The following is a 20798-nucleotide window of genomic DNA, read 5'->3' on the forward strand; positions in this document are numbered from 1 at the left end:
TTCTAACAAAGCCATAAGCAACGCCTGTACTCAAATGGAAAGCAAAAAGCTAAGATGAGGGTTAGGGGCTAGCGTTTACTGAGCAGGATGACTGGAAGTGAAACGTGACACACAGGTTTGTGGACGTCTTTTGGCTCTGTGTTCCAAGATGAAGAGCGATAAGAAAGGTGTTACAAAGACCCCGTTATGCAACAGCCCTGAGGAGGAAATTTGTGGTTCTGTGATTTTTGGGGGTTTTCAAATCAGAGCGCAACATTGGTTATTCTGTGGAGCTTCTGTGCTCAGTGTGGGAGTGGGGAGGGGGTGAGCTTTGCGATTGGTGAACTGGAACTGTCGTGACTTTGTAGCAGAGAACACACACTCGTGGAACTCAAGACGGAGGAAGTGGTGCTGATCATCCCCCTCGGTGGTTCTTTGCGGTAACTCAGCAAGACGGGGCAAAGGAATAAGACAGGAGGAGGGGATGAGCGACAGAGAGGAGGATGGGGGGGAGGAGGAGAGACAAAAGAGGACAGCACAGGAGGGAGAAACGGAAGAGGACGAGAAGGGGAGGGAACGGAGGGAGACACCAGCAGCCGGCTCCCCCACCCCCCCCCCTCCCCCATCCCCACATCTCCTCTGTCTATTAACCTGACCGCCCCAAATACCCCCCCCCCCCCCCCCCCCAGAGCCACATCACAGGCACTCTGCTCCTCTTAGTAACACAAACGAGCGTTAGCTAAAACAGAGTGGGATGCTGGGGGAGGGGGGGGGGGGGGTCGGTTGAGAGCTGCAGCCCGTGTCGCTTAAACCCCCGCTTCGGTCGTCATGAGCAGTCAGAATTTCAGTACATGAATCCGGCCTGCTCGATTAATCCCCTACCGGGCCAGTCCCCTAGGCTGCGGCCCAGGCCCCGCCTCCACGCCGTCACATGACAAACCCCCACCAGAGCCCGCGGCGCGTCACCTGTGAGGCGTAATTGAAATGTAACGACGTGTCGTCGCCACAGGCGCGGAGGTGAAACATTTCCTCCACCTCCCTTCTCCTCCCACTCTCCCCCCCCATTCTCTCGCTTCCCCCCCCCCCCACACACACACACACACACACCCCACAGGGCAAAGGAGGAGCACGGCGGCTGATGGTGTGCCTCGCGCCTCTTTTTCAGCTAATTAGGCGGCTCGGCGTGCACAGATTGAGCCTCGCTTGTTCTCTCGAACCCGGCGTTCGTTGTCAAAGGCCCTTCCCCCCACCCTGACCCGACCCCCCGACACCACCACCACTCCACCCACCACACAACCCAGACGCTCTGAACAGCCTGTATCTCTCTCCCGCAGATCTCCTCGTTCGCCCAGATGGCTTGCCCCGTATCGGAGCAAATGCTCTCATTATCTGTTCAGATAGTGTGGAGGAATCTGATCCTGTTTCCTCTGCTGCTGTGAATCCATCTTCTAACTAGAGCAACAGTATATAGCTCTTTGAGTTAGTCAGAGTTGTGTTCAGAATCTTCGTAATCTGCCCAGTAACCTCTACCCTCTACTTCCTACCGACACAGGTCACATAATCTGGAATCTTTGTTCTTGCGAATACTACAAAATCACTGGGGTGGTGGAATTCTAATAACAGACCACTACACACATGCACACACACAGAACCAGTCATGCACATACTCTACACACACATATACCTACTCCCAACCCCCCCCCACCCCCGCCACACACACAGACACACCCACAGGCGTGTTTCTGCACTCAGCTTTCAAAAAGCAAAAATGAATTGTGAACGCGCAGGGTTGGATTCACGGCGGCTCCGAATCAGCAGAGATGCAGACAGCACGCCCTCATGGATTGGTTCCACCGTGTCCTGGCAACTCCCACCTGATCACCCGGGCGTGCTCTACCTCTTAATGGGAGACCCTCTCCTGCACACTCCCATCTCGTGGTTCCACCGCGAGATGGGAAATCGAGGAAGACGTCTGCCCAGAATATGTATGGCACTCCAACCCCTGCTTTGGGGAGGGGAGGAGGGGCAAAAAGGATTTTATGCAAATCAAATATGACACAGAAAACAAACAAACAAACAGGAAGAAAAATGACACAACAGAAAATGGAATATGAATCTGGCCTGGATCCACACAGGCTCATTTCACGCTGGGGCGCAGCGATTAGCATTACATTAATAAGCCACACTTTTGGAAAGGGGTGATTACAGAAACAAACAATGAGGAGGAAGACAAGCCGGCGAAAGAGCCGGAATATCATGACAAACTGACATTTTGGTATTCAGCGCCCAATCTTGGCATTCAATACTTCGCTCGACGGATGAGTTTTGTTAATTAACGAACCTCGGGGACCCAATATTGGGACTGGAAGTCATGCTGATAATGATAATGATTCCTCTCTATGTCTGTGGTGTTTGTGGGTGCTGCATCCTGCTACGCAATCAGCCTGAAGCTGTGTTGTTAGCATGTTAGCACAAGCCGCCGTGGATCCTGGCTAAGACTGTCGCACAGTGTTTACGACGAAACGTTTCACCATTCAGAAACACCTACGGCTGGAATTTAGCTTTATCTTTCTTTGTGGCGCGTTGTGAATTCATACGGGTTGTAATAATGAACGTTTTTTACTCGTGAACGGGTGCACAACAACAACAGCAAGTCACCCGACTTTCTCTACATCCACTCTCTCTCTACAGCTATCTTGGAGGATTTCCGCCTCAACTCTGAACAATTTCCCCCTAGAGAGGTGTCCATGAGACCTATTGACTAAGTGGTGAACATCTCCCTCATCCCTGCAGACACGCTAAAATAAAGTCCTTGTAGCTGAGGAGAAGCCCAAGGTGATAGGACATTTTCCATTTCCTACACCTCATACTGGGCTCTTTCAGAAAATGGCTCCCGAGCATAAGAAAGGGAACCTTCCGGAGAGCAGATAGGCGACGGACACACATGGTCTGCCCGTGATAATGACTGTGTCCTGGCAGACCAAAGAGCCGTGACGGACCCTCATTCCCGAATACCGGCCCGCCCGGGCCGATAAGGACGGCCAGACGAGCAGGCGGAGAGGCTGGCACACTCCGTCTCTCTGTCTCTGTCTCTCTCTCTCGGGCTGTCTGGCTTTCTTTCCCTCTCTCTGTCACCCACACACACACACACCCCACACACACCCCACACACACATACTCTCTCTCTCTCTCCTATGCTCTCACTCTCTATCTCTCAGTAATAATGTTTGCTGCTGTTAGCCAGACAGAGCTGGCTGCAGCTCCGGAGAGTTCTCTCCCTTTCGTTTATTGCCTCTGATTGCTTATTACCTGCGCTGTATCGCTGGCTTTGTCAAACCCTTGGCTTGTGAAATTTGGCATTTGTAAAGCCGACCTCTCGAGCTCGTTTGCAGTTGTGCGCCATCGTGAACCAGGTGGAGGAGGCGGAGGAGAGGGTGAGGCGGAGAGGGTGAGGAAAAAGGGTTGAGCGAAGAGAGGGTGAGGGAGGGAGAGAGAGAGAGAGAGAGAGAGAGAGAGAGAGAGAGAGAGAGAGAGAGAGAGAGAGAGAGAGAGAGAGAGAGAGAGAGAGAGAGAGAGAGAGAGAGAGAGAGAGAGAGAAAAGCATGACGCACCAAAAGACAGGCCGGGATTAAAATAGAGAGCGAGAGAGGGGTGTAAAGAGACGGAACGTAAGCTAGACCCTGCAGATGGTCTGCAGAAGCCAGGCGACACCCCTGATGGATGGGGCGGTGGCTGACACGCTCTGGCTGTGGTGCGGTCTGGAGGGCTTGGACCCCCCCCCCCCCCCCCCCCAGGACAGAGTGTGGGGGAGGGGGGGTGTGGGCAGCAGTTGAGCCGTGGAGCAGAGCCGGTTGGTGCCTGTCCCAGTCTAAATGATGATGGACACCCTGGGACGTGGGCAGGGTCCTGCGTGAGGAGGGCCGTCGGTGGCAGCTTCAAACACGGGACGGTTCCGCTCCGCATGCCGAGCGCTCACGCACCACTGCCGGTCCGGGAGCAGCTGGACGGGTGCAGAGTTCACACATGGTCAGACAGGAGGACCGCTGTCTTGAGGCCAATAGAGACCACACAGACTAGAAAACAACTGTGCATGCAGTGTGTGTGTGTGTGTCCGAATGGATTGAGCAGTCGACATGGTGTTGAGCTCTTACAGACTACTTGGCCAATCAACTTGGACATCATGCACGGCTGATCCATTTATCGCAGACTTTAAGCACCAATGAGCAAATTGCCGTGAGCTTGGTTCTCATTGGTCCTCCTTTACAAGGCAGTGTTCATTTGGCCAGTGGCTCACATGTCTTCATACCCTATCTGTTTTTGTTTATTATCGTTAAAGTTCCAGTGTGCAGGGTCACACACACACCCACACACACACACACACTGACACACACCCACACACAGACACGCACACACACAGAAGGGAGAGACATAGCCCGACATCTATTGCCTTTCACCATGATCTATACTGATGAGAAACGAATGAGACATTTGTCTGATATTAATGAGACATTAGGAGCGTGTTCGTCTGATCCCAGCTGCTCAGCTGGCTGGAGGGCACCATGTTGACGCTGCAAAGCCTTTTAGACCCTCACAAACACTTTGAGTTCAAACTCATCAGGTGTGCTCGTGTGGTTCCTCGTCTTTCTACATATGTATGTGTGGGTGTGTGTGTGCTTGTGTACAGTGGGTTTGTATGTGTGTGGGTGTGTGGGTGTGTAGAGTATGTGTGTGTGTGTGCGTGTGTGTGCAAGTGTGTGTGCATGTGCACATGCGTGAGCCCAGTATGTGCGTGTGCGTGTGTGCTCGTAAAGGTGTGCGCGCGCGGGTCCCGTTTCCCCAGGATGTTACACGGTGTTCCAGGGAATCCACTCCCCCCCCCCCCCCCCCCCCCCAAGATCCACAGCCTCACAGCCAGGGAGATGAGCAGAGATGAGCAGAGGTGAGCAGAGGTGAGCAGAGGTGAGCAGAGATGTTTGCACACGCTGTGTAATCTCCCAGAGTTACGAGACAATGCCGTGTGCGTGTGTGCACTGTACATGTGCACGCACAGGTCACAGCCCACCGAGGCTGGTGACAGTCCCTCCCTCCCCCCTGCCCCCCCCCCCCCCCCCCCCCCCCCCCCCCGCGCCCCTCCTACCCTCTGGTCTGCTGTGGAGCATGGTAGCTGCGATGCTAATGGGATTTCCAATGCAGGGGGAGAAGACCGGACCAGTGTTGTCCTCGGTGTGTTCGTGCCAGGTCCACTGTGGCCCTATCTCAACACTAGCTGTCTGGGTGACTAATGTCTGTAGTTAAACACTGCAGCCCTCAGGTCCCCTTATGAATGTGCTGTTGGACAAGCTCTCTCTCGCAGCCAGCCCGCCACACACACACACACACACACACATGTGCGTACACACACCATCACGCACATGCCTCATCTGTTTGTACACAGGCAGACGGGCAAACACATGAATTTCATGCACAGAGACACTCGCTCATTGCTCAGACTTGTATACTTGTTTTACAAGATAATCTTGAAAGCCTATTCCTAGAACAATTTTCCGTGCAGGCCACTTAGTGCCCAATAAACACACACACGCACGCGTTTGAACACACGTGCAAACACACACCGGCACGCACACTGACGTGTCCTCTTCATATCTGCATCGCGAATGGATAATTGTGCACCCCACTTCGATGAAAGTAAGAAACACTGTAATCACTTACTGAGCACATTTGATTCAATCGAACTGTAAGGTCCTGCGGTGCGTGCATACGGGGGGGGGGGGGGGGAAGCGTTCACTCTGTGAAACAAGGTCAGAGTCTGGGTCGAAGGGATTATTAAATATGATGTGAACCACGGCCACCATCTTTGATTTATGGCTGCTCTCTGTCTGCAGGGGGGTAGGTGGGTCTTCTCGGTACGGTGTAATTAATGGAATGTAGAACGCCTGACTGTGTGGCACAGGGGGTACTGACACCACCAGGAGCCCCCCACCTCCCCCCCACCTCCCCCCCACCTCCTCGGCCTCCCATGGCGACAGCCGTGATTGACGACTTGCACCCCCGCCGCCACGGTGACGGAAGGGGACCTAATTGAGATGATATCTGTGGGGCTACTGCTCTGTCACTGTCCCCTTCCGCCTCCCTCCATCTCCCTCGCCTTCGTCCTCTCCCTCCATCGGTCTTCCTCCGTCTGTTTCTCCCCTCTCCGTCCCTCTGCTTTTGCGGTCTCTCTCTCTCTCTCCCTCTCTAGCCCTCCTCTCCCTATGCATGTGCGTCTCTCTTTCTCAACTCTGCCTCTTCTCTCTCTTCATCTCGCTCCATTGTTCTCCCCTCCCTCTGTCTAGCACCATCTCTCTCTCTCTCTCTCACCCCCCCCCCATGTAATTAATGTTTCATAAAGTGGAAACAAAGATCAAGTGGGGGTTTTGTGTTGTTTTAGTGAGCTACCCCTTCAGGGATGTGTGTGTTTGCACAGTAAGTCCTTGAACGAATCCAACAGTTCCGTGGATGTTCCAGCATCCTTGAGGTTGGACCGCGTTTATCTTCGCTGCGGCTGATGCTGCGCACTTTGTGGTGGAGGGTGTCTTTTCAATGACAGAGCGTCTGTGAACTGCTCAGTTAAACCTGTTTGCGGTTGATGGGGTCGTTGCTCTTTACATTTCATGTTTTCTCAAATTCCCTGGTTAGCTCATTAGGCCATATGCACACATGCATACAGATGCACACACCCACATGGCCCCGTTTCAGAATTAGTGTTCAGGTGCGGCCCTATCAAGCAGACGGGGTAATAATCAGACAGCTCTGGCCGGGCCGTATCCTGTTTGAGCCAGAGAGACGTGCTTCCAGCCAGCCGTAGCCTTGCAGGAGTCCTTGAGGCAGATGGTCAGCCAGTCCGGCATGACTCAGCCTGCGGCATCAGGGGTCCCTCGTCATCCGCCGCTGCTGGATGGACCGGAGCGCGGTGGAGGATTCCTTCCTACCTTCCTTGTTCTCCTTTACCCCGGGCTTCCTTCCTTCCTACCTTTCTTGTGATGACCGATCCTCCTTTCTCTCTTCCTCCTCCCTCCCTTTTCATCTCCCTCCCTCCCTCATTTCTCTCTTCCTCCATTCCCGCCTGCCTGCCTGCCTTCCTTCCTTCCGTCCTTTCCCTTTTGAAGACATCCCTTCCGACCGGCCAGCGCTTCTGTTCTTCCTTCCTTTCATCCTCCCACCCTATCCCCCTCCTCCCTCGCCGGCTCTGTGTACAGTAGTGAGCAGGCAGGGGGGGACGGAGGGAGCACAAGAAGAAAAGCCTTTCGCTTCCCCTCCCGCCCTTTTCCCCCCCGTCTTCTGAGGGTCGCCAACGTGACTCGAGCCACACGCTGAGACCACTGGCACCGGCACGCAGTCCCAAACACCAGACATCCGTCACCTGTCCACAATCATAAAACTGCACCCTCCAGTTATTCATACAGACACGAGGCAGGACAGCCACATAGTGTCCATTATATCAGTGGAGGGGCCTCCAGCCTGGAGCGGTTTTCTGGCTCACCCAAGTACAAAACAAAGCAGCAGACAATAGAGTCACTCTCTTTAGACTTGGAACAGGCCTCGCTCCAGGCAAGGCTCCAGTAATATCGGACAATCGCTCAAATGGGAATTTCGAGTCCGAGCCATTTACTTTAGCCAGCACTGACAGATCAATGCACCCGATTCCACTGGCGCAGGTACAGTGACCTGGCAGGACAGCCGGCGTCTGTCTGCTTATGTGTGTGTACGTGTGTGTTCCTTTGTCGTGGCGGGACTACATTTATAAACATGTCATGGACTGAGGAGCTTGCACTTCTATATTAATGTTGAGAGCTCCACATGGATTACAGCCTGACCCTCTACGCGGAGTCAGACTTGCCCAGCAGCGCTCTCATCTCCCTGGGTAAAGGCCGTCGACAGCCCCAGTCCCCCTTCTCTGGGAGCCAGGAACAGGCGGCTCTGCCAACGGGATGTCACGTTAGAAAACGGTGTGGTCTGGAGCCTATTTTCTGCTACCCCGGGGGCCAGAGTCTTGCCTTAGCGCTCAGCCATAGCGGGTAAACACACATGAGATGAGTGGGGAGAGAGAGCGAGCCTTATTGGCAGGAACGCGTCCAACATGGCACCAAATTGGACACATGCTAATGAGGTGTGCGGGCATGTTTTGTGTTTTTTTGTGGGGTTTTTTTGTTGCCGCGGTGCTCATTATTACTTAATGTGAAACTCCCAGCGCAGGCTCAGTGAGTCCCGAGGTGTTGTGAACGTGTGTGTTCTTGTGTTCAACTGTGTGTGTGTGTGTGTGTCTGCGTGAGAGAAAAGGTGGAGGGTGCGTGTTTGTGTGTGTTTTGACGCTGCCTTTTTTGGTGTTTTCCTCGGGTCCAATTGTGTGCGTGTCTGTGTGTTTGTGTCTGTGTGGAAGAGAGATGGAGAGAGTGTGCTGGTGAGTGTTTCCATGCTGGGTATTGACTGTGTGTTTAAGGATGTTGGCACCCTGGGAAGGGAGGCAAACATACATTGGATGAGTCTAGGGCACGGCAGGAGCCCCTTGAAGTGCTTTTAGTTTGAAGTATTTGCCGTGTTTATTTGTGTGTGTGTGTGTGTTATGTGGGCTTGTTTCAGTGTGACTTACAAAATCAAATTCACTTGTATGCCTCCCACCAGTGAGTTTGAAGTCTTGACTGTGTTTTGTCAGTTTGCGCGTGTGTGTGTTATTTGGGTTTGGTTTAGCATGACTTAAAAAATGTATGTACTAGCATGCCAGTTGCTTAGGAGCATCCATGCAACCGTGTGCCTTTTGTGAGTAAGACAGAGGAGTAAGACCAACAGAAAGGGATTGAGAGGGAGGGTAGAGACAGCTTGCGTGTTTTCATATTCACCAGGCAGAGACACCTCTGAACATTCATAGCCCTGCTCATCCCTGTTGCACATCATAGGAGAGGGAGAGAGAGAAACAGGGAGAGAGAAAGAGAGAGAGAGAGAGAGAGAGAGAGAGAGGGAGATGGGGGGGGTAAGGAAAAGGTACAGGGTCACATACACTCTCTAATAAATTCCACAGTGGACAGGTCTGCCCCAGACAGCATTTCAGGGAAATGCACTGTGCTGTTTTCCTCTAATGAATGCACCCCTGCCCCACCCACCCTCGACCCCCCCCCCCTCCCCCCCCGCTCGCCAATAGTGTGTCGGCGGGCTCAGGCCTTTTCTAGTGGCACAGCCTCCTAGTAAAGCTCCATCGATAACGACTCAGGCCAGGGAGGGGTGAGGGGGTGGCGAGGAGGCCATGTGCTTGCCGGTAATGAAGGAGGGAAGGGCCCCACTGGGAAAACCGGTTGCGGGTAATGAGAGAGCTGCAGGAGATATGGGTGTCTGTTGGAGGGAGGTGAGGGGGGGGGGAAGGGTCAGGGTATACGACCGCTGAGCCTTGGGGGAGAGGAGAGTGAGGGAGGGAGTGAGTTAGTGGGTGAATAGGTGTGTGTGTGGGGGGGGGGGGGGGTCTGGGCCTGTCGTGTGTGTATGTGTGATCGTGTGCGTGAGCTTTCGAAGGGGTGGGTTTTTTGTGTCCTCCCTCCCCATGGCCTTAAGGCTGAGAGACCCCCCACAGGAGGTTAACCTTTGAACTCCTAGCATCCTCTCATCCGCGCAGCCCCACCAGCCACAGGGGGAGCTGCACTCGCTCTCGCGCTCTCGACGGGCCGGGCGATCCGACTCGCAGTCGCCTCAGTACGATGGAAAATAGTTATCCTCAGGTCAAGAGCTATCGAGCTGAATGTTCTCCATTGTTAACTGTGTTCTCAGTGTCAAGGGGATATTTTCCTCGAACTGGTGGGTTTGAAGCCTCGAGTGGACTCTGAATGGATGACGCACACACACACCGTGAGACACGAGGTGATGTTGAACACAGGAGCTCTCAGTGTGAAACAGACTCCCTCCAGTCCTGGGATGATCCCGTGGTCCTGTAGCTGGGTAGAGTTGGTCTCTGGCGTTGCGGCAGGTAGGGCCATGTGACCGGCAGGCTGACCTTCACGATGAGAAGCGTACGCACCCCCCTGAGGCCGGTAGTCGGCTTTTTTATGAAAACAAACATAGATTCGACTGAAACGAGCTCCTCGATGGCCCGCTCATGCCTCCTATCTCTTCAGCTCTGTGTTGCTCTGAGGTGCGCCTGTGGTCAGCAGTTTTGGAGTTTGCGTGCATGCTGGATTGAGAGATTGGGAAGGGGGGTGTGGGGGTTGGGGGGGGGGGATGGGGGATGGCGGAGGGAGAGTGGACTGGCGAGGCGCGGCCTTTTTCTCAGAGGAAACTCTGACAGGCTGCTTCCAGATGACACTTCTCATCAGCCTGGCCCTGTGTCATTTCCAATTCATTAAATATCATTCCCACTAATGAACGGCTTAGTTTGCACAATAATGTGTTGTTGACTGGGGATCCGCAACGCTCATTCTTTCTCTGTCCCCCACTCTCTCTCTCTCCCTCCCTCTCCCTCTCTTCCTCCCTCTCCCTCTCTTCCTCTCTCTCTTCCTGTCTCTCTCTCTCCCTGTCCCTCTCTCCCTCTTCCCTCCCCACCTCTCTCTCCCTGACTTCCTCTCCCTTCCTCCCTCTCTCCTTCAGAGAGTTAGAGCGTGATACGCCCACACTGTTGCTGTGCGTCCTCGTAAACGTGTTTATCTCCCTGCTGGTCTTCCAGACAGTGCATAGCAGGGTTTGTTTTGTATTTTGTATTTTTTTTTTTTGGGGGGGGGGGGTATGAGCCTCAATGGTCATCACTGTCGTTAGCAACTCTACCATGACTGCCAGAGGCCCGGTCAAGCGCCTTCACAACAAGCACGGGTCAGCAGGCCCCTCAAGCTGAATTACATCCGCGCAGACATGACAATGGCCCAGCGGCGGGCCTGGACCGGGAAGCCAACTGGGTCAGCGAGCTTTCACACATCAGGGCCAGTCTGGACTGGGTTTGAACCGCCAGAATCCCAAGCTAGACCCCGGTTCGAGTGAATGGAACCCACCAATACGCAGAGAGAACACTGCATGACTCCCAAACCTAGTTTAGCTGTTCTCTCCACTTTAATGGAGAACAGTGGATCAGACATGGCTTGACCTGTCTGCCACATAATTGCTCTCTCGAACTTAAGTACTTTAGATGGAGCAGTTTAGCCCAGACTGGAATTCAGGCTTTTGAACGAAACAGTTTAGGGAAGCCAATTCCAAACTTTTGGGTTCTGAAGTTGCGTTGTCGTGTCAGTATTTTCATGGAGACTTCGAGAACGGCATAGCCGTTTTAGTGTGATGATGGATGTGATCTGTGGCTGAACTCTCGAAAGTAGCTTGTGGTTTTAAAGATCCACTCTAATACCATGTCCAACTCTTCGCTTGTTGCCCTGTGGTTCATTTGATGAAGACAGTAGATCTGAAGCAATGCACCTTTATCGAATGCATTTTCCATTCCGGGATAAAGTGCAGTGAGCTGGAAACAGCAACATGACAAGGCCAATGGAAGTTGATGGATTTGTGTAAAGTCACGATCATAACAGATATACCAGACTCTGGGGTTCCAGTTCTATTGAATTCTCGTGGATGTACATCTCTGCTCATTGTAGTCCTGCCATAGTAGTCCTGCAGTACTCCGCAGCCCTGACCATGGTCATGTGATACATTATGTACCACCAGCCTTGTGGTGAGGGTCTGGTCTCAATGAATGGTGAGCAAAAGTTGTAGTTATTTGTATCAGGTTAGGTCACAGGTGGGTATATACAGTCCTGGCAGCATGACTGCACCAATAGAACTACACAACCCAGATCCAAGCCACCAGGGGTGGAAGAGGAGGAGGGGGGGGGGGGGGGGGGTTGGCACCCCTGGAGAACACTGCACGGGCCAGGGCCCAGTTTCCATGGAAACAAAGGAAATCCAAGGGAAGAGAAGGAAGGGGAGGTTGAGTGTGTGTGGGGTGGGGGGGAAGAGAAGAAGAAAAAAAAAGCCATGGTGTATCGGAATGGAATGAGATGTGGGATCATGAAAGCAGGATTGTGAGATCTGGAGAAAGTGGGACGGCTCTGTAGCGCCGTTATTTATTTATCAAACTGGCGACGATGGCACCACAGCCCAGAGCCCCAATACAACCTTGTTTCATCCCGCGCCTGCTAGATGTTTACCAAATTAATCCGCCCTTGTATGTTTGTATGTTTAAAGCATGTTCCTCCTCATACCAGAACCTCTGATGATAAAATCCAAATGGATCAGAGGGTAACGCGTTCACAACGCTCCTCAAACGCACTCCTTCATTTTCCCACGATTGTAGAGAGTACCCCGCTTCACATGGAAACAGAGAGCTCTCAGCCTGCCAGCCCCTCTGTGTTCGAGGTGTCAGTCAGCACTGCCCGGGCTGTAAACAGAGAGTCTCTCAGAAGCTTCTAGAGAAAGCAGGGCCGTGGATCAGCGAGAGGCTTCCAGGCGACAATGACAAAGAAAAAGAGGGCTGCTATGAATAATTAAACAGTCCGTCACTGATAACAGTGGCAAGAACTGAGCTCATTAGCAACAACGAGCAGACTTGAACTAAGAGGAAAACTTTACTTACTTGCTTTAGGGCGATCTTTTTATAATTTTCTATGCAAGTTTTTTGTTGGGTGTTCTGAATGTACTGGTGCCTTGCAGAATGTTGAGCTGCTTAGCAACCGAAACTATGTCTTTGTTTCCAGCCTTTTCTATACCTAGATAATTGAAATCACTGTATTTACCTTAGTTAGCATGAGTGTGAGTGTGTTTGTGTGCTTTGTATTCTATCTGTAGCAAATTATCCAAACCTCTCCCCAAGGGTCATAGCACACCACAGACCCCCAAAACTGTTTTTGTAGCACACAAAAACTTTCCATTTGTCTGCCTCTCTTTCTCTCCGGGCGCCCACACGTGCACACCAAATAGCAACACCGTCGATGAGTTGCTGCGCAGCTCATTTAAAATGCTAATCAGGAATGAAGAGATCCCGTTCGGCGCCGCGTCAACCCTCCCCTCTCTAACGCAATTATCAGCCCCCCCCCGTCAGAGGAGCCTGGCAAGCCTGCTGTCCCCCGGCCCTCCGTGGAGCGACAACGGGAGCACGCGCCGTCCCCCACGTCGCCGCGCATACAAATACTATCATCAACAACAACAACAACAGGGGAAGAAGTGTGCGAAAACAGCCCAGACAAAAGCTGGCGGAGACTGGGGAGGCTGGTGGCGGGAGGCAGGGAACTTAAAGATCCTGTAAAGTGGAATTGAAAATGAGTTCTAAGTTCATCGCACCACAGAAGAATGTGTTGTTAACTACCCATCCAAATTCGAATGAAAAAACCCCACCGACAAGCATGTTAAATTAGGCTTTGAAATCGTGAGAAAATCAGAGGTCTTCTCTGCTTGAGACTGGGGGGGCGTGTCGCCTGATCTCCGCCCCCTCGAATTGGTTGAATTTAGCAACAACAGCAACACTATAGCTAAATCAATTGCAGAACAAACCTACCTGCAGTCTCTGAGTGTTTTATGTATTAATTACTTTGTCTTTGCGTCGTACCAACTGAGTAACATAATGCAACCGTCTGTGATCTACATTTACATTTAGTCATTTAGCAGACGCTCTTATCCAGAGCGACTTACAGTAAGTACAGGGACATTCTCGCCGAAGCAAGTAGGGTGAAGTGCCTTGCCCAAGGACACAACGTCATTTTGCACGGCTGGGAATCGAACTGGCAACCTTCAGATTACTAGCCCGACTCCCTCACCGCTCAGCCACCTGACTCCCTTGATCTGACGTAGATAGGTCAAAGTGACGTAGATCGGTCATTTTTTGACTGCCCATTAAAACCTGATCTGAAAACGGAAGAGAAACTGTTCTACAGTCTAACTCCACATTTCAGTGCGACGAAGTGGGGGGGTCTCTCTAGCGGCGCACGCAAGAGTCAGAAGCACGCACGTCCAATCCTTGATGAAACCGCGGGATCGGAACCCTCTCCGCGCTACAGTACACACAAACGGGGGCGGTCCCATCACAAGCGGTCAGTGGAAGCCCTCTCATTGGGTGAGCCCGGGTGTGTCCATCTCCATCCGCCTCACCAGCGGCCCCGGTGGCGCTCTGCAGGCTTCCTGTGCATGACTCAGGCGTTTTCTGGCGAGGGCAGCATCAGCTGACAATGTTCCCGTCCCCTGTACACCGTCCCCCAGCCCCCGCACCGCTACCTCAGGGAGGCCATTGACGGTAGGTGGCCCATCAAACTTTAATAACCCGGAGCAGGATCAAACAGGCTGTGATATATGGCAGAGGAGCGTGTGTCATTAACTTGAATGAGCTGAGAGGTGGGACGTGGAGCGGTGGATGGGGGGGGACTGTGGGGGGATGGGGGGAGGGGGAAGGGGGGACTTTTACGAGCCTCCTCCCTGGTGATTTAGAGAGAGAGTGAGACGGTAGGATTCAGCAGGTCATTAAAAGTGAAGCACCTGTCTGTGGATTACCCCCTTATCTCAACCTCAGAAGGACTTGGTGCTGGAGACGTTTTTTTTATTTTTTAAAGTATGCTTCGTGGCCAATATGTCAGTTATTTTACTGTACGATGCATGTCGTGGAATATGTTGCGTTTACAAAATATGTATCCTTTTTTTGGTTTTCATTTGAAAACGCTGTTGTTTATGAAGGAAGAATACCACATATCATTGCAAGCTATGTTTTGGCAAAAGAAGACGCTTGAAGCCATTGGGGTTCTGCTGTGTGTCAAGACTGTGAGGTACTTGAGCAGACAGTCTTAACTACTGCATTCTTGTTGTTTTCCTCAAAAGTTTATATTTTCAAGCTCGTTTGTATTCTTTTTATTATTTGATTTTCCCTAGATTCAGTTTAATCAAATTCCACTTTCCATGTGAAAGTTATTGAAAGCATTTCATTTGCCAATTAGCCAGCTGCTCCACCGCTTATATAATGAAAATGTTAATTTTCAAGCTTGAGGATATGTTGTGCAATTATCCGAGTCATGGATACTAAGACATGTGTGTCTGTGTGAATGTGTGTGTGCGCACGTGTGTCTGTGCATGCTGTGCCATGTCAAGTGTCGGAATTCAAACAAGAGACGGGCTCATGCATGTATGCACACACACATTCTGAGTGCGTGTCTCTGACAGTTGTAATTAAAACCCATGCTGTGCACTCTGTGTATGCAGATACTCACACTCCCATTATGAGTCAGAGACAGTGGAGAGAGACAGTGGAGAGAGAGAGAGAGAGAGAGAGAGAGAGAGAGAGAGAGAGAGAGAGAGAGAGAGAGAGAGAGAGAGAGAGAGAGAGAGGAGCTGTTCGGCTGTGAGCCGAGTGACAGATTTCCTTTTAATGTCCTTACCAGTATACCACAGCTCTACTGCAGTACACACACACACACAAACACACCTGAGAGCACGCACAAAAAAATGATCATTGACATTTGACCGTGCTAAAGAAACGTTTGACAGCTCTGGCATTTCTTGACAATTTCAAAGTCCCACCACCACCTTTACTGCGACATGACATTTACATAACAAGACCATGGAGATGGTTTCCCATGGCAACAGTTTTCCTATCTACACGCAAATAGGCACTACAAACTGCTTCTATTGAAAATTAACTTATTGTTTACACTGAGGTATTTTAATTGATCATAGATCTTGCATGACATGCTTGATTAGTGTTACTGAAATTGAAGTCCCTTCTGCCTGTTCTTTCCAGCTGCCTGAGCCACAGCCAAATGTAAAACCCCTGGCGTTTTGCCTGGGAGACCCCAGTGAAAACGCTGTGGCAATGAGAGGCAATGACCACACTAGCTTCTTTATAATGGCTCTTTTTGTAACGAGCAGTTGACTGAACATGACAAATAACAATTATCCATGATTGACAAGGAGGAAATTGCTTGAATCCACTCTCTCATCCCAAGTGGTAATACTGCCATAGCGTTTTCTGCTTGTCCAACAGAGATGAATAGAGAGAGAGAGAGAGCAGCAATTTCCTGTGGCAGGATTCAGCCTGTGATGTTTTCTTGAGCTTCCGACAGAACTACACAAAACGGATGATGAGTGTGTAGGGAAAATTGGTTTGAAACAACACACAGAAGCCCATCACGACTCTGACTACATAAGGCAAAAAGCTTGTATGCCTGTGCCATCGATCTTTATGGACCAAGTGGGATTAAAGATAATGGTTTGGGCATGTGGGAAAGAACTATTAAAGTGATCAAAGACTTTTTTCTTTTGTTGTCTCCTCAGCGTACTGCCAAAGCAGGTAACTTTATAACCTCTGAAAATGCAATTGTTCAGCGAGAAAAAGTGAGATGGAGAGAGACAGAGAGAGAGAGAGAGACAGAGAGACAGAGAGAAGGCGAGAGAGAAGGTGAGAGAGTGAGGCGGAGAGAGCCTCACAGACATGTGAAGTGACAGATGGAGACAGAGGCAGAACACAGAACACATTTAAGTTGGCATCATCTGAGGATGTGCCAACCTCGCTCTGGCATGATGTACATGTCGTTCGGCGGGCCCCAGTGACAGTGAATGGAATTCTTCATTGTTCCAGCAGCTGTGACATCATGAATGTGCCAGAAAAGGAGAGAGGAGAGGGAGGGAGGGAGAGGGAGAGAGAGAGAGAGAGGGAGAGGGAGAGAGAGAGAGAGGGAGAGAGAGAGAGAGAGAGAGAGAGAGAGAGAGAGGGACTGAGGGAGAGAGAGGGAGGGAGGGAAGAGAGAGAGGGAGTGAGTGAGGGAGAGAGAGGGAGGGAGGGAAGAGAGAACGGGAGGGAGAGAGAGCAAAAGAGAAAATATTGTCAGTAGGGGTAGAGAAAGATTCAAAAGTCCAGACGAAATATGATGAGAAAGAAGGATAGGCCCATTGCAGCGAATGATGGGAGGGAGGGGGTAATGGAGATTAGTTTTTTTGAATTAATTTTATGAATTCATAATTCAATGTCATGACACAAAGCAGATCCCAAGCACCCATAGAGTACCAGCAGCACCAGTGGAGGGTTTTGTACGTAATGCACTGTAATTCACCATATTCTGTAGTTTTATTGTTCCACACATCCCTTCTTGCTGTAATTCTGCTAATTATACATTCTGAATTTAATGTGATCAGGATTACAATTAAATCCATACTGTCAAACTGGATGTTCATACTTAAATCCTGAATAGCAGCTGCAATCCAATTTATGAACCTAATTCAGATTAGAATGTAATCCAGTTCATAATGTGTGGTGTTTCTCTGTGATCCAGGTTTAGGAGCTGTGATGCTAAATTGTTCGACAGACTGACACTGGCATCACCCTGGGACTCACCCTCATCATTAAGAGCTATTGACCTTTGACCCTACCGTAATTAGGAGGGGTGCCCCGGAGGTCTCAGAGGACCCCCCCCACACACACACACACCCTGCCCCAGCCCAGATGGTGACCCCTCACCAGGGTTCTACTGTTTCTGAGGTCCCTGTATAATGGCTTTGTCTCCCCAGCCAGCCACTCACCTTGGAACACGTGTCACCTCGACACCAAGACTGTGACAACAATCACAGGCTGTCAGCAGACGCCCATTGTACAAGTTGAAAGACAATGGAGATGCTTATGGCGGACACGCTGCCCTAATGGCCACAGTTATCCTGTCTGTTATTGTCACATTCCAAGCGCTCGTGTACGGTCCTGAATTATGCATTGTTGTGGAGATGCAATGATCAAGGTTACGATGAATGAAGGGGCTTGTGTGATGCCCATGGTGTATTATGAAGCAAATAGATTTGGCATTTTTTTAAAAACCCTTTAAAAACAAAGTTTGTTTTGCTCGGTTTGAAAGCAAATATCCAAGCATTTTTTGACCCTAAATGGAGTTGCAGGGAAAGTCTTAAATTTTTGTATTTTCTTTCACAAACGTCATATTTCTCACTTTTGGGGGGCAGAAATAAAAGAAGCTACAAATGTACCGGGAAATGTCCGTGCGTCAACGATCCGTGACGCTCAAGGCAGCTTGCATTGAACGAGTTATCCTTTTTTATGGGAAACAATAATGATGTTATTGCTCATCCACTAACACCCTAGAAACAAGCGAAAAAACGTGTGCTCTCTGCGTGACTTGTTTTTTGAATCGAAGACGTTGAGAATATGATGCTTGTGGCGTCATGAGAAGAGCCAACTATGGCAGGCAAGAGTGAGGCAGTGCAACAGGGCGGAAGCACAACGCAAACACAGGTTCCACAGGAAGATGGCACTTTATTTTCCAGGAGCAGACTACAAAAAATGAAACTCCTCCAAACTTCCACAGTCCAACACAAATCCACAAAAGTTAAACCCAAACGACTTTCCCCTTCAACGGCGTCTTTCACTCACAGGGCTTAGTATGTGCCCTCTGTCTCTCTGGTTTCTCCCCCCTGCTCTTCCCCCCCCCCCCTCCCTTTTCTAGTCCTAACTTAATTAGGTGGCTTACACATCTACCGGTACACCTGTCCAATTGGTGAGGGATTTTGGGAGATGTAGGGTTGGCCACCGCAGCCATTTTGGGGTGTTTCCACCCCTAGTGTCTAGGAATGTAACATCCCTCAACTACCTGTCCCCTTGTGATGTCACAAGCTGTAATTATACAAACATAGTTATCTGACTATAGGCAGCTATGTAGCTTAGAAAGCTAGAAACGTTTGACAGCATAATGGAGGGGTGGAGACTCGTGGACATAGCTGCCAGTTGGATGTCGCTCAATGACACAGTGGCAAAATGTGCATTAATTTGTTTCCATTTGTTTGTTTGTTCCCAGGGCTTGTTGACGAGGCTCTGGAAGCTCCAGTCGGTAAAAAAAACCTGTTTGTGCCTTTTCTGTATTTCACCTCGAAATGCTGTCAGTGGATCTTGGCCTTAACAAAGATTTCAGAATATCCTCGCCGCACACCCAAGTGCACATTCAACGAAATTAATGGAAATTTCCGCATATGATAGATTTTTGGCTATCATTTCTCTTATTAGATTTTCATTGGACTCGAGGGAGGGGCCCAATCTTAGTCTTGCCAGTCCTGATCATTGATGGAATTATTTAACTACTGAACTGCTTCTGCTACTGATGCTTATCTAAAATATATCAAAATGGTGACTCAAAATAATACTTCCGGTTCCCCTTTTCACAAAAAAATATATAAAAAATAAAGTTGCTGGAATTTTACATTTTGGACTAAGAGAGATTGGATTCCTCGTGTTTGACTGGTTATGAAATAAACTGTGATCGGAGGACTCTGGTTTGTTTTTGAACTCTGCTACATGCACTTTGAAAGTAAAAAAAAAGCCGGTTCTTTTGTTTTCGGATGTTCGTTTCAGAATAGGAAATAAAACGAAGAGAGGGTACGCAGATATGAAATAACACTAGTTTTTTGGGCCAGGACTGGGGTTATCTGGGAGAGCATGACATACGTATGACTGTATCTGACTGGTCATATAGCTCAACCCCTCACTGTCTATCACATCAGCCATGAAGGATGGCTCACATGCACCGAGCTGCATCAAGAATTATCTTATTATATGAGGGCAGGGTGAAGACCCCAAAAAACCCACTGCCCTTCTTCAAGAGCACACATTTGGATTACCTCTCAGCCAGACTCCCTGGGGTAGGGGGTAATTGCATGAGAACCTGGCAACCCGCTGTCTCCACAGAGGGTACCAGTGAGCTCCACTGCCCAGCGTGAGGTGTTGATTGGAACTCCACCGCTGTGCCCTTTGGGTCATTTATGCAGGCTTTTCAGACAGGCCAGTAAGACTAATAGTGTAACTCAGTAAGCACTCTGCTTTCTGGGTTGACCTTAAAGTACAGAAAGTTATGTTAAACAAAACTGTATTGCTAAAGATGCTTCTCTGGCTCTAAAGACATAACAATCCATACATACCAGTGTGCACCCCGGGGGGAGGGGTGTGGGGGGGGTTATAGGAGAAGACGTTTCTCCTTTCAACATGGCTGGGTTACTCCACATGAAAAATAAGCATTTCAGATTGCAAACGTTGCATTTCTATTGACCGAACCCAATCATGCTGTACTCACTCAGAGGGATGCCGGGAGTATATGAATGTCCACTCTTGACAGAGAAGGAACAGATATGACCCAGTGACCACCACTGTAACCCCTTACTGAACTCAGTTCCTGCACTTTCCATTTCCTTGTTATTGTTAATAAATGATGTTGTGGGAGAGGTTTCCCGGGTTTAACATAATATCACAAATTCAGATGTAATTCGATTCAGGGCCTACTTTAAGATGGCTCACGCATTTTTGCCTCAGGCTTGAGCTGTTTTTTCAGCCGAATCTTGAACAACAGCAGACTGTCAAACCGCGGACTGGTTTATATTGATATTGAAGCTGGAAACTCCCATATTCCAATAGCTCAAATTCAAACCTATGATTTCGACCATCATCTCTTTCAGTTCAGCAGTCAAAAGATGCCAGCCCGCTTCGGTTCAGACAGCCTCCTGACAACAAGAGTGGTGGGCAGTGAGCGAAGGAGTCATTTTGAGGCGGGAGAGAGATCTGATAACCTGCCTCAGACTAAACGGATGACAGGACCCCCTCTGTCGTAGTCAGGAATCAGCCCCCAGAAGGGGTTCTAATCAAGCATGATCCCGACCAAATGGGGCATGAAGGGACCGTTCATACAGATTAGGGCCATAAGCGCCTCTCCTCTCCCCTTCATCACAGGGGTGTGTGTGTGTGTGTGTGTGTTTGCTGGGAGGGGTGTGTGTGGGGGGGTGTCGACATAACAAGTCTTTCAAGTGTCTTTTCCTGAGTTTCTTGAAAATGTCCAGTTCTTCTAAAAACACGTGCTCACCGGCGTTGTAGAACTCTGG

The 20798-nt window shown here is 50.1% G+C and overlaps 1 protein-coding gene across 1 annotated transcript in view; it reads left to right on the plus strand.

The window, feature by feature from the left end:
- Positions 1-7814: 7814 nt before the first annotated feature.
- The window catches only part of zgc:152904 (uncharacterized protein LOC767777 homolog), a 64913-nt gene continuing 51929 nt past the window's right edge, over positions 7815-20798 (plus strand). The window contains exons 1-2 of the mRNA XM_062447585.1: positions 7815-7952; positions 9616-9692. Coding sequence (XP_062303569.1) covers positions 7815-7952; positions 9616-9692 — 215 coding nt within the window. The remainder of the gene's footprint in view (positions 7953-9615; positions 9693-20798) is intronic.

This window comes from Osmerus eperlanus, chromosome 21 (assembly GCF_963692335.1).
Source record: "Osmerus eperlanus chromosome 21, fOsmEpe2.1, whole genome shotgun sequence".
NCBI classification, from domain to species: Eukaryota; Metazoa; Chordata; class Actinopteri; order Osmeriformes; family Osmeridae; genus Osmerus; species Osmerus eperlanus.